Consider the following 13,831-nt stretch of genomic DNA (forward strand, 5'->3'; position numbering starts at 1 on the left):
ATAATTCATGTCATGTTAATCAACTCATTTACGCCGACAACAAGACGATAAAAAGGAGAAACAGCCACAAACTATCCCACAAACTATCTCCGCAGCATTTAGACAGACATTTCCAACGTATTCAAATGGCAAAAGACATCACCGCGGCGAGTGGTCCATTTATAGCCGCGGATATGAGACCTAACGCCCGTTTCACACATACTCCGTCTGCAGTGCGTGTGCGGTGCATATTTTTTTCAGTACCCATGTTAACGGATGACAGCTTTCACACTGCACGCGGATGCAGTCCGTCAGTCCGTTCCAGGAAAGTTGCGTCTGCAGCAGTGCACGGATCGTTTTCGTACCGAGTCTATTTTTTGCTGCGCGTTGTTGCATTAAAGTGATAGAACATTGTTCGCATTAAAATAAACATGCACTGACGCGAAAATCTAGTAATTTCACCACAGATGCATATCATTTAAAATATACTCGTTTCAAAGTCAACACATGGCTTTTTTTTCTCAAGTAAAGCAACAAAACCACACCTGGCATTTAGGTTAAAAAAAGTGCCATAATGGAGAGCACTCGTACTTTCTTGGAGGTGAAAAGCAAAGTTCTTTTTGACCTGCAGGATTTCTTTTAAAAGGGTGTAAAAACGAAAGAAAAGACGAGAGTCGGCTGTTTTTGAATAGACTATTGTAAGTTTCTAATTTAAAATGTTTGTGATTTAAGGCTATAACCTATGTTTAAATGTTTTGACACTTGTGTGAGCTAAATCTAAAGTATATAATATGAATAAATAAATTTAATAAAATGTTGTTTAAATGTAGTAGGCTACGTAACCTGATTTCTATTAAAGAGTAAACAAAGAGAATTGGAATTCTGACGAGGCATGTTCAGTAAAAACTTTTGGGGCTCCTGCAACGCATGCACCGCACACGCTAATGTAAAGAGCTAATGTCTTATTCCTGTAACTACGTAGAAGATGGGTAAAGTATAGCTCCATCATTGTTCAATGTAAAAAAAAAAAATCATACTTTGTTAGTTTTAATTAAAAAAAATATAAAAAAAGGTAATTTATCTGCCAATTTTTTCTTTTTGCTGTATCTAAAACATACCGAACCGTACCGAACCGAACCGTGACACCAGTGTATCGTATCGAACCGAACCGTGAATTTTGTGAACCGTTACACCCCTATTATTCATTGAAGGCTCAGAGAAGACACATAATCCCATTCTCTCTCTCTCTCTCTCTCTCTCTCTCTCTCTCTCTCTCTCTCTCTCTCTCTCTCTCTCTCTCTCTCTCTCTCTCTCTCTCTCTCTCTCTCTCTCTCTCTCTCTCTCTCTCTCTCTCTCTCTCTCTCTCATATCTCATGTCTTATATCTTTTCTTATATCTTTCCCTCACTCGCTTCATTTCATCTGGATGAATATTGTTGCTGTTACAGGGCTTGAATTTCAGCGTGGGATTGCATGTATTGCTAATAATTTTACTAATTGCCGCTTATTTTGTGCTAAATTGAGTTCTTTTTCACTGATTATTGCGCTTAAACAGTCAAACGTACACAAAATTATGTCAAAATGCCGTGCTTTGTGAGTATTCATGTAAACACAGTCAGTTCTGTTTGAAGTGAAAATAAACAGTTGAGAAATAAAATGCATGTCTAACAGTATAATGGATCTGTACGTCAGCTTTTAAAGTGACAGCAGCCTAATAAACCTACTGCCTAATTATGAGCATCTATATGGCAGTTTTTCCCCATGGTATCGATCTCAAAACGTTGGCCAGTAAAAATGCTGATTGGTTAGTGACTTTAGAAAACCACTAGCCACAGTGACTGCTGAGCGGAAAAGTTAATTCCAAGCCCTGTTAAAGGCATTTTTAAAATCAACACATTTAACAATTATTATTAATTATTATTAACAAATGTTACAATGTAGGATTATTTGATAAATAGAACAGCAGAAGTATATTGTATATTATATAGAAGTATCTTGTAAGATTATGTCTTTATTTTTGATCAGCTTAATGTATCCTTGCTGAATAAAACCCACTGTCAATATCACTGTGATCGCACACACACAAAGGTTTAATATTTATGACGAAGTTTGGTCACTGAAGGTCAAAATCAACACATTTTGAGTGTACATTGCAGTGTGTAACTGTGTGTGTGTTTTGTGTGGCAGCTTCACTTGAGTTTCTCTCTGAGCACCACTGGTGAAGACGGGAATAAGAAAGAAAGAGAGACGGAGGTCATTCCTGTTCAGTCTCTCCACCTCCTGCTGAAGAGTATCGGAGCGACGCTCACTGACGCTCAGGACGTCCTCTTCAAGTACTGACATTCACTTCACAGCACTCATTCTCACTGTGGCCGCACATCCCTGCACTTCCTCTTTCTGTCCAGCCAAACCCTCAGATCACACACTGGGTATTTCTGGATTTCACAGGTGGTTAGATGCTGTGAAACTCACTCTTCACTTCAGTGTTTGTTCTCACACTGCCCTCTAGTGGGAAGACAGAAACAGGTCGGCTAGAAATGAGGCTTGTAGGAGAAGTTTGTTATCAGACATTAGATTTACAGCATACTAGCATGACAATTTTACTGCATACTGAGCAGTATATGTTGTATGCTAGTATTATTTACATACTGTTGTAGTTTTATATTAATATTTTGAATTAGATTTGATTTTTAATTTAACTTTGTGCTTTTTGTTAAAGTTTCAGGTTATAACCTTTAAACCTTAAAAGTTGTCAACCCAAGTGACATTTTAAAGTATAGAAGCTTGGCTTTGCAATTAATACAGAGCATATAACCAGTTTTTAACCAGTGCTTTTAAATTTGCGGTAATATTAGAGGAGCACTGTTCTTAAAGAGTGAAAAAAAAAGTTTGATTTGCTTTGAGATATCAACACACAATCTGGCTCAGATGCAGATGACATGATTGTGAACTAAAGTTGATTTTATAAGCTTCCATATATACTTTCTAATAATCATCATGTCCATCATCAATGATAATGAAATCAATAAATTGTATCACTTTTTCTGATGTAACATAAGAACCTCCAAAAAACAAAAAACTTCACAATTTGAAAGGTTTTCTATCAAATGAGACCATGTACTTTTTTAGATCTTGTTTTTTTTGTAGTTATAAGCCATTAGTTTTAAGTATGCCACTTAGATGTGAAATCATCTTCCATCTGATGCTCAATATTGATCAGCTGAATGCACATTTTAAACCAATTATTGTACTTAGCTTAATGAATCGCCGTTCTGAACTAATGTGCTGCTTCATTGTAACAGACAGACAATAGCTCATGTCGAAATATATTAATATAAATAAAAAAAATCTTTTTTTTTTTTTTTGATGAATAGAAAGTTCAAAAGAGCAGCATTTATTTGAAATAGATTTCTTTTGTAACATTATACATTTCTTTTTGATTACTTTAATGTATCATTGATGGATAAAAGTATGCATTTCTTATAAAAAAATTCTCACTGACCTTTGTGAAATTGGAAAGGCCAGATCAAATCGAGGGCAATGAATTGTGGGATATGCTAGCCAGTGTATTGTGGTCTGATTCTCTACTGCATATGGCAAATGTAGGTTTTGTGTATATTCCATACATACTGAATTGTGTACATTATGCATACACTACTAAGATATTACGAGTAGGCCGTTGTGTACATGCAGAGTCTCGTATGATTGAAATGCTTACATTAACGTTGATGCTGTCTGTCCTTTCTTTCTCCAGACTTGCCTTCTTTGAGCTGACGTACCAGTTTCGCACCACTCAGCAGCTGCAGTGGGAGGTCATCCGCCATTATTCCAAACAGGTGACCCTTCACCCTTAACACTCAGAGACTGCTGGTGATTTCAGTGCGTTTAAAACATGTGTTTATGTATCTGTGCTTGTGTGTTTTAGGCTATCAAACAGATGTATGTTCTGGTTTTGGGTTTAGACGTCCTTGGCAACCCGTTCGGACTGATCCGCGGTCTGTCTGAAGGCGTCGAGGCCTTCTTTTATGAGCCTTATCAGGTGAAACTTTAACTCTTCACACCCAACGATTGATGAGGTACACCATTTGTGACCCTCTAAACGGCAAGGTTTGAAATTAAATAAAAGTGCCATGATTTTTTTGCCGAGCACATTAGTTATTAGGCCGGAGACACACTGCAAGCGTGGTGTGAGCGTGGCGTTTCTGTTGCGTGTCAGCCGCGGGGCGGCTGCGTGGCGTTTTATCTGTCTTTGCACACCAGAAGCGTGTCTGACGCGGCGCTGCTGCTATTAATGTACAGGGAAGCCCTATACTTCATGTTTAATATAAATATATTGCCTATTGATACAGCAAAGACAATGTCGGCAGTAGCCTATTGACCATACATATATACGGTATTGACGGCAAAATAGGCTACAGAACATTTTGTTCTGTATTGACAGGTTTAATATTTCAAAATCGATAATTATGTTGTTTTTTATTATTACAATTAGGCTTATATCTGCATTTATGTTAACCTACAGACTTTCAAACATGAAAATGTCATTTATTAATATGTATTCGTGTCAAATTGGCAAATAAACATCTTTTCCTATGCTATTTTGCCTAGAAACGCTTCCAACACGCTTCTATTTGAAGCATGCACACGTTTTCCGTGTGACGCAGGCAGTATGCAAGCTCTAACCGGTTAACATGGGAGCCGAAATAAAAACGGACACGCCACGCAGCCGAGACGCTCACGGCACGCTTGCAGTGTGTCCCCGGCCTTAGGGGTTCAAGAGCATAGCGCTGAAACTCTTTTGTAATTGTTGGTATTTCCAAGGATCATCTTTCTCCCCTAAAAGACCAAACCGTTGGACCCTAAAAGACCAAACCGTTCAGGGGTATTCAAATCTTGCCCTGGAGGGCCAATGCTCTGCAGAGTTTAGCTCTAACCCTGATTAAACCCACCTGAACATGCTAATCAATGTCTGCAGGATCATTAGAAAATGATCCAGGGCAAGATTTGAATAGCCCTCGGCGTAAGTCATAGGCTGCATTTACACTGCAGGTCTCGATGCACAATTCCGATTTGGTGACTATATTTTTTTTTGACGACCCGCTTTTTCTAAAATATGCATTCTAAAAATGTACATAAAATGTATGTGCTCAACTGAGGCAGATAAATGTTTTTTTAATCCAATAAGACGTGTATAAACTACGATGGAAACACATTTACTGAATAAATCCCACAATGCACATCAAAATCCTCAACAGAGGCTGTAATTGGATAAGTGGACTAACCAGTGGACCAATCGCATCACGGCATCTCAAATGTTGTTTTGGTGGCTCTGAATGGCCTGAGCCGAAGTCTGAATGATTTGGTTTAATTCCCTCACACTATTGCGTTCCCAAATACCAGCGCAACTCATTTTCCCAACGCAAGAGAGCGTAACAGCGTTTATTACATACAAATAATCATAATATTGAAAGTAATTCATTGTGTAGGAAAAAAAGAGCCATAGCGGCTTCCTCGATTGCAACAACTTTAATGTTTATTGCAGATATTTTCCACCAGTTTACCAGGAAGTGATGATTTTTGCCAATTCCAAGATAAATTTGCAACTTTAGATGGAAACTAATCTATTGATTGTCAGTATCCGAGTATGTGAAGTGTGTTTTATTGGCCTTAACCATGAATGTGTGTGTGTGTGTGTGTGTGTGTGTGTGTGTGTGTGTGTGTGTGTGTGTTCGTTTGTCAGGGTGCCATACAGGGACCAGAGGAGTTTATGGAAGGGATGGCACTCGGGGTGAAGGCTCTGGTTGGAGGGGCTGTGGGTACGTACTCTCTTTTTGCAACATGCAATAATTCACTGATATTGTGAGTAATCTTTGAAGTATTTCCTTAAAATCGAAACAAACTTGGTCTCATTGGGTTCATGTCAAATATAACCAGCACTGTTCTTCTTCTCAGATTCTGACCTATTCATTGTTTCTTTCTGTCGTCCTTTTCTCAGGCGGTCTGGCAGGAGCGGCATCTCGGATCACGGGAGCGATGGCTAAAGGTGTGGCCGCCATGACAATGGATGAGGACTACCAGCAGAAGAGACGAGAGGCCATGAACAAGCAGCCCAGCGGACTGAGAGAAGGACTGACACGAGGAGGGAAAGGGCTGGTGTCTGTGAGTCAACACGCATGCCGAAGTCATTGTCATTTGATTTAAATGGCACAATTAAAACAACACAGGAAAATAACATGCTAACTACGACTGGCAACGGATATTCTATATTCAAATAGTTAAAAAATAATAATTTTGAAGGTAAAAATTTATATTAGAATTAAAAAAATAAAATAAAAAAGTGCAAAAAAATCATAATCAACCACCCCTTTGAAATAGCAGTTAAACACACCTAATATAATCTGGGACCTAAACATTTAATTGATTGACAGCCTACAAGTCAAAATTTGCTTTCACTGCAGTAATTTTATTTTGATTGTGTGTGAAGTGTGTGTAAATATGATCTCTGTCACACAGGGCTTTGTAAGCGGCATTACCGGCATCGTGACTAAACCAATAAAAGGTAAAGCTACTGACCAGCTGTTGGGTTTTCTCGCAGTAATTCAGTGTCAACAGGCAGCTTTCCTGTGTGTTCAGTCTGATAGGCATGTTGTGTGTGTGTGTGTGTGTTCCTGTAGGAGCACAAAAGGAAGGAGCGGCGGGTTTCTTTAAGGGTGTGGGCAAAGGCTTGGTTGGAGCTCTGACCAGACCAACAGGGGGCATCATTGACATGGCCAGCAGCACCTTTCAAGGCATCAAAAGGTGTTTGAATCTGTCTATGTGCCTGTGTGCTTTGTTCGGGAAAGAGTCTTCCATGACTGTGACGCATTTTCTGGCTTGATTTGAATTCAGAGCCGCAGAGACGTCTCAGGATGTGGAGAGTTTGCGTCCTCCTCGTTTCATCCATGAGGATGGAGTCATCCGGCCGTATAAGGAGAGAGAGGGACTCGGCAGCCAGATGCTGCAGGTGACGCTTCACTCTTCCTGCCTTCACACTCCTGCTGTTCCAGATAGTGGCATTGCATTAAAGTGTTCTGACGATGCATGATAATAGACAACGGAAACGGGCAGCTGACAACAGACTCAATTAAAAACATCACATAATAGAATAAAAAATTACAAATAGCAATATTTTTTATTTTGTATTTCTAAAATATGTAAACAACACTATTTAAATAAACTGCAAAAATGCCAAATGGTTAATATCTGAGATATAAACTACGGAGTAAAAGTAAGTCTCTTCTGCTCACCAAGGCGTTATTTGTGTGATCAGAAATACAGGAGTAACAGTACATTTTTAAATATTTAATATAAATGTATAAATATATAATATAAATATATAATTTAAAAAAAAACTTTTGTTTCTGTTTGAATGTTTTTTAAGTGTAATTTATTCCTTTGATCAAAGCTGAATTTATCATCATTACACCGTTTTTTTCAGGATTCTTTGATGAATAGAAAGTTTAAAAGAACAGTATTTATTAAAAATTTAAATGTCTTTACTGCCACTTTTGAACAGTAGTGTACCTATTTAATATTTATTTTAGGGTTGCGCCGATATGAAAATTGTCGATAGCCGATAATTCTTTATATTTGAAAGCCGACAAATCTAAATCCAACTTTTTATATATTTTTTGACTGCCTGATTTAAAAAAAGTTTCACCATTATATCCATGCCCCAAGAACACAATTATAATGTTCTCATTATAATTGTGCGCTGCACATGTTACACTAAACTGTATTTTGATTCCAATCATATTTCTAGCAATTCAAAACCATCATGGAGAAACATTTCTCATCTGAAGTGTCTCGGCTGAAGGAAATCATACATTATTTATTGGCTTTAATATATCTGCAAAAGTAATAAAAATAAAAACATTCAAAATTTACATACATTGGCCGATCCTGATATGGTGGCCGATATATTGTGCATCCATCATTCATTTATTTAAACATGTATTTAAACATAATATATTGGTAATATATCCATGTCAGCAACCCAGACAAGTAGATACATAACATATTTCTGATTTATTTGCAGTTGTTTCTTGCTCCAAAATACTTTGCCATTATCTTAAACACCCACCGCTGTCTTTAAACAAACAGCTTAGACCAACATGAGTTTTCATGCTTGTCCAGGCTGGTTTACGCTGGTTAGTGCTAGGGCTGAACGATATGGACAACATTTCATATCTCGATTCCCATGCCAGATATCTCGATATCGATACAATACGATATGACTAATTGTTTGGTGAAAACCAAGCATTTCTCAGAAAAATAAACCGATTTGAGCCTACATTTTAAAAATTTGTGTCAGAAAATGTATTGTTTTTAACCCTTTCGCACGTACGATCACGAAGGGGAAATGTATATCGTTGATATTGTTGCTTTTTCCGATATTAATATCTTGAAAGTTCATATCTAGATATAGATGCAATAACGATATATCGTTCAGCCCTAGTTAGTGCTGGTGTCATGTTAGTCTAGATTCTGTAAACCATAGTCGTTGAAGCTGGTCAACAGACCGGTCTTTCTAGTGAAACTGGTTGACCAAGGAAGTCTTGCTGGTTAAACTACTTAAAAAACATTATAGCCCAGTATCCAAAACACAACATGAAGCAAAAAGACTAACAAGGAAACCCGAAGGGTTTGTAATTTTATCATCAGATGTGCAGGTGTGTTCATAGTTACAGTACACACTGTTTTGAATTGGAGCAGAAAGATTCTACAGGATGTGTGTGTAAAACTTTGCTATTAAACTACCTTATTGATGCAAGATCATTGATGAAAACTTGACATTTGTTACAGATCCAGATGAGCACTTGCATTTACTCTGAATCGTTGCTGTTCCCTTAAATCCCAAAGTTTTTAACACATGCTACCTTTCAAAGTATACCTGAACACTGGCGGTCGACACATGCGCTCTAGAAAGTTTCATCTCTGTCTAGTTGTGATGTATTGTGTAGCTTGTGAGAGTTGCAGATTGAACACCTCAGTAGTGTTAGATGTAAGGTACAACAGGGCTAAAGGCAAACCTTAAGAAAATGTGCTTTTCATGACTCTTATAGTGTATAATTGCACAAAATATATTTTTAGTGAACACTGATGGAGCAACAGATTTAGAAATAAGAAATAATTGGATGAGAAATAAATCATTGTGTTTGTTTGATAAAGACCGCTTTCTGCTGTTGCCGCTTTCAGATCAATCCCTCCCTCATGTGAACTGAACTGACAGGGGCATAGATATGAAGCTCATTAAATATGCAAATCTTATCCAATCCTAGCCGTGGGTGTTTACTTCCAAGTCTCCAGTGACACGCCCATCAAAACCAGCGTTCAGGAGAGAGCCTCAAAACCAGTGTAGAAGATAGCCTATTACTTATCAGTTATAATGTTTTTTAATGTAAAAACCACACAAACCTCATTATTTGACCTCAGACAACAGTATAATTTTTTTTAAAGCCCGTTCATGACACCTTTAATAAACTTTAATTTGTTCTTTAATGTAGCAAATCTGCTTCAAATTGAATTAAACTTTTAATTAATTGCTAATTACAACATTGAAATAAACATGTAAAGGGTGTGCAAATACTATAAAATTGTGAATATATAAATAATTGGGAATCATGTTAAAAAAATGCACATTTCATTTATCTAACTTTTAGGTCGGTTATTTGTCTAAAATTGTCATGTTTATTGCCAGGTGTCTTTTTTAATGATATGATGTCATTACGTTGTCTTGACGCCAGCCAATCGCTGCATTGCTGATCGTGGTTTCGAGTATCGATGCATCTGCCCTCTTCAGGGAACACGGGAACGAGCAGTAATCTCAAACTTCATCCAGATATTTGAATCCAATCCGCAAATTCGTTTGAAGAACCAAATTATCCAGAGATCAGTTATCACGATTAGAAGATCTGGGAGCTGTCAAATCATCTCAGATGTATTAACCGAGGTACGAAGAACTTTAATAAAGGCCTTCTGAAGCGAAGTGATGCATGTAAGAAAAATATCCATATTTAACACGTTATAATGTCAAATATCTAGCTTCCGGCGGGCAGCGGTGCGCAAGTCGACTATCGGTGAAAGAGTAACCCTTGATGCAAGAGCGTTGATGAACACAGAAGCGCAGAGAATAGAGCAAAATGAAACACCGGTCATGAATTAGAGTCTAAAACTAATTTTTAAAGAGAAATGGCGAAGGATTTCGATATAAGAAAAGAGGCTTGAGTTTGTTGCCCAGCCCGATCCGCGAGAGCCGTCAAAGCTTGAGATGCTCCTGTACATCGCGTCAGGGGTCAGTCTTTTAGCGCAAGTCGACGTGCGTGCCACTGAGCGCCGTTATTTTAGTCTATAAAGTTTTGAATATGGATATTTTTCTTACACAAACACGCCACTTTGCTTGCATGTGGGATAACTTGAGGGTAAGTAAATCATCGGCTAATTAGCATTTTTGGGTGAACTATCCCTTTAATAAAAATACATAGACATTGTCTCAAAATACAGACATTAGTTGTATCAATTCTCAGTTGCTACAAAAATCTACAACGTTTGAAAAAACATTCAATATTAGATCAAATGAGCACAGAATCAACTTTGCGCTGCTTTCTGCAATCAGCCACGTGCATCTTGAATATCGGTTATTATGAAAAGTGCTGAGCTGGATTTACCATCTAGCGGTTTAAAAGAGAATAAAGTCAAAAAAGGTTTAAGCCTTTAGCCCTCTTGTACCTTACTAGTAGTGATAGTGGAGTATTTACAGGCTGTACTGACCGCAGCTCTCCTCTCTTGTCATGTTCACAGAAAAGAACGGCCTTCTCTCAGTGGAGTAGCTCTGACACTGATGAGGATGAGGACAATCAGCTTACGTTTGAGTTCAATAGATATTCAGTCTGATTGTGTAATTTGCATCTATATAATTTACATTGTTTAAGTAGTTAGTCTGCAACAACTACATGTAAATATTGCTGTTTATGATCAGGAATCTTGGTTTAATTCCATCAGATGTTTTGTCCCACACCATCATCTGTCATTTCTCCTGAATAAAGTCTGTCTCCAAGTGCGTTTTTCATCATTATCCCATTCCACACTCATCAATCCCACCATGCATTGCAGAATTATTTGGCACAAAGTACACTGAATTAGGGGTGTGTGCTGTGACTTTAGTCTGCCAGAAAACATCATGACTGAACCTTTGCTTATGTTTTGCATTGAAGTCTTTTTGCTAGGGAAATTCTAGCAATTTAGCATTCTTGCATCCAGAACGCAATAGGCAATGTCAAAGTGCACAGACACTCAGAGCTAAAATATTGCACTGCTGAGTCGGTTTTTAAAGGTTTCTATGAAGATAGTCCTTTTATGTGTCTTTTCATCCGTTCTTGTGTCATATAGCCCCTCCATCACCATATTTCAGGTCCTCAAATGTCTAAACATGATTCTGTGTGGAAGTTCACAGGATTGTGTTTTTATATATTAATATTTTCATTGGTTTTTCTCTGTTTGGTTTGTAGAGTATTGAGAATGGACGCTTTGCCAAGTACAGGTACTTTGCTCATGCTAAGGTGAACGAATCAGATTTCCTGATGATCACTAAAAGGTAGGTGGATTTCCATAAACCCCTCGTTTTGCATGAGCAATGTCACATACGCACATTTAGATGAAGGGGCATGCTGGCGTACACGAGTACTGTTAAGCATGTCACCGCTGTTGTGCTTCATGCTAAGGGGGCACTGATGAATCTCACATCCTGAGGCTGAGGAAATAATATAAAATGCTAATTTCCATTTTTGGGTGAGCTGTTCCTTTAAGAAAAGTTGACATGTAGGCCTGCCTGAAATATTTACATTTGAATCATCATTGAAGTGGATTGTGTGACACCATATATATTGTGATATTTTTAGACGGTTATCTTACCTTCTATAGCACAAGCATTTGAATAATCATCATCAGCTTTCGTAGAAAATTCGGAATAATCAGTGGATCTCTACTTCATACCTTTTGAGTGATCGATTTGGATAAATGCAACCTAAATAATCTAGAGCAGGGGTTTTCAAATAATTCCTGGAGCCTCCCCAGCACTGCACATTTTGGATATCTCCCTTATTGGACACACCCAGCTCAGGTCATGGAGTACTAAACTAATCAGCTGATGAGTTAATACAGCTGTGTTAAATAAGACACCCATCCATCATATTCAGCCCCTTTTACTATACAGAAGCCTAACCCTTTAAGAATCTGAAATCGGATTGGAAAAGTAGTGCAAGTAAACATATCTATTAAGATGCATTTCTTAGGGGGCTGCATATGTTGGACGAGTGTCTTATTTAACACAGCTGTATTAACTCATCAGCTGATTAGTTTAGTACTCCATGAGCTGAGCTGGGTGTGTCCAATAAGGGAGATATCCAAAATGTGCAGTGCTGGGGAGACTCCAGGAATGATTTGAAAACCCCTGATCTAGAGCCCTCATGTAAACACCTTGTCTGGCTATCACCAGACCAAGCTCAATCTTATAAGATTGAACATTGGTCTGTATTTACTAATGCACAAGAGGAGTGATCAATGGGCATAGTTCACATGACTCTACGCAATTGGATAGTCCTTCAACCAATCAGACCACAAGTGATCAACAGGCACTGGTCCATCATTTCTCTATCCGTCATCATGTTAAATCCAGAAGCAGTAGAAATGAATGTAGAGGTTTCCAGACTGAGCTGCATATTCACCGTTCAGTTCATTAAAGGGGTGTTGTATATCTTAAATAAGAGTTTAGGCAATGTAAACCTTTGAATCCATCTATTATGTGCAGTGCCTTGATGTGCAAGTTAAAGGGTTAGTTCACCCAGAAATTAAAATTCTGTCAATAATTCCTCACCCTTATGTTGTTCCAAACCCGTAAGACCTTTGTCTTCAGAACACAAATGAAAATATTTCTGATAAAACTCATACTGGGTTTTCAGTGGAAATTATTTTACTCAACAAATAGTTGTGATTGCTTAAAGGGATAGTCTGTCATCATTTACTCGCCCTCATGTCACTCCAAACCAATACAAATTTTGCAAATCTTCACAAATAAATAGATAAATCCTGGTAACCAAAACATTGAAAAATCAAAAAGGTCATAAATGCGTTATACAACGAATCGAGCAGTTTAATCCGCCTTCTGGAGAAACACGATCTCTGTATATGATTCACACACACACACACACACACACACACAAGGGTCTGTGTTTACCATGTGATGCGTTCTGTGCATGTGTGTTTCTTTGTGAATAAATTCAATTGAGTCAGTTCATCATATAAAGCATTCATCTCTCCTCACATGGCTTGGATTAAGCTGTTCGATTTATATGAATTCATTTTACGACGCCTTCTAAGTTTTGGTGACCTGGACTTTCAAAGGACGGACAGAAATCTCTCTAGCCTGGTCCTACCCGACTCATGCATTTCATTTGTACAGAGTGTCTGGCCACTCTCCATTGACAAGCGTTAACTTCCTTGAAGGCGGGAACTTTGTTGAAGTTTAAAACTATTGGATCTGCCATAACCAATCGCTATCGTTTGGTCGGGACGTATGTGATCTCAAACTAGCGCACGACATCAACATTATCGTTCACAGCCACTCCCTCTGTTCGCTGATTGGACCGGTTAAAGTGTGGCCGGAGAAAACCAGAGAATATACGAGACTCCCCTCGCTGCAGCCTGTAGCACGATGACGTAGCTGGATCAGATTCAATACGTAGTAGATGGTGGATCGTTATGGCAATGTCATAGCCTAGCGATCTCTGGGTTAATTAATAATGCGTATGCGCTAGTCT

General features: G+C 38.2%; 1 protein-coding gene across 3 annotated transcripts in view; it reads left to right on the forward strand.

Annotated features, from left to right (window-relative positions):
• Nucleotides 1-13,831, forward strand: part of vps13a (vacuolar protein sorting 13 homolog A) — a 110,297-nt gene that overhangs the window by 89,759 nt on the left and 6,707 nt on the right. For all 3 annotated transcript variants that reach the window (XM_067412994.1, XM_067412996.1, XM_067412997.1), the window contains 9 exons: nt 2,166-2,311; nt 3,733-3,814; nt 3,904-4,017; nt 5,719-5,794; nt 5,974-6,137; nt 6,492-6,537; nt 6,653-6,776; nt 6,867-6,981; nt 11,525-11,610. In XM_067412994.1, coding sequence (XP_067269095.1) covers nt 2,166-2,311; nt 3,733-3,814; nt 3,904-4,017; nt 5,719-5,794; nt 5,974-6,137; nt 6,492-6,537; nt 6,653-6,776; nt 6,867-6,981; nt 11,525-11,610 — 953 coding nt within the window. The remainder of the gene's footprint in view (nt 1-2,165; nt 2,312-3,732; nt 3,815-3,903; nt 4,018-5,718; nt 5,795-5,973; nt 6,138-6,491; nt 6,538-6,652; nt 6,777-6,866; nt 6,982-11,524; nt 11,611-13,831) is intronic.

The sequence above is a fragment of the Pseudorasbora parva genome, chromosome 13, assembly GCF_024679245.1.
Source record: "Pseudorasbora parva isolate DD20220531a chromosome 13, ASM2467924v1, whole genome shotgun sequence".
NCBI lineage: Eukaryota > Metazoa > Chordata > Actinopteri > Cypriniformes > Gobionidae > Pseudorasbora > Pseudorasbora parva.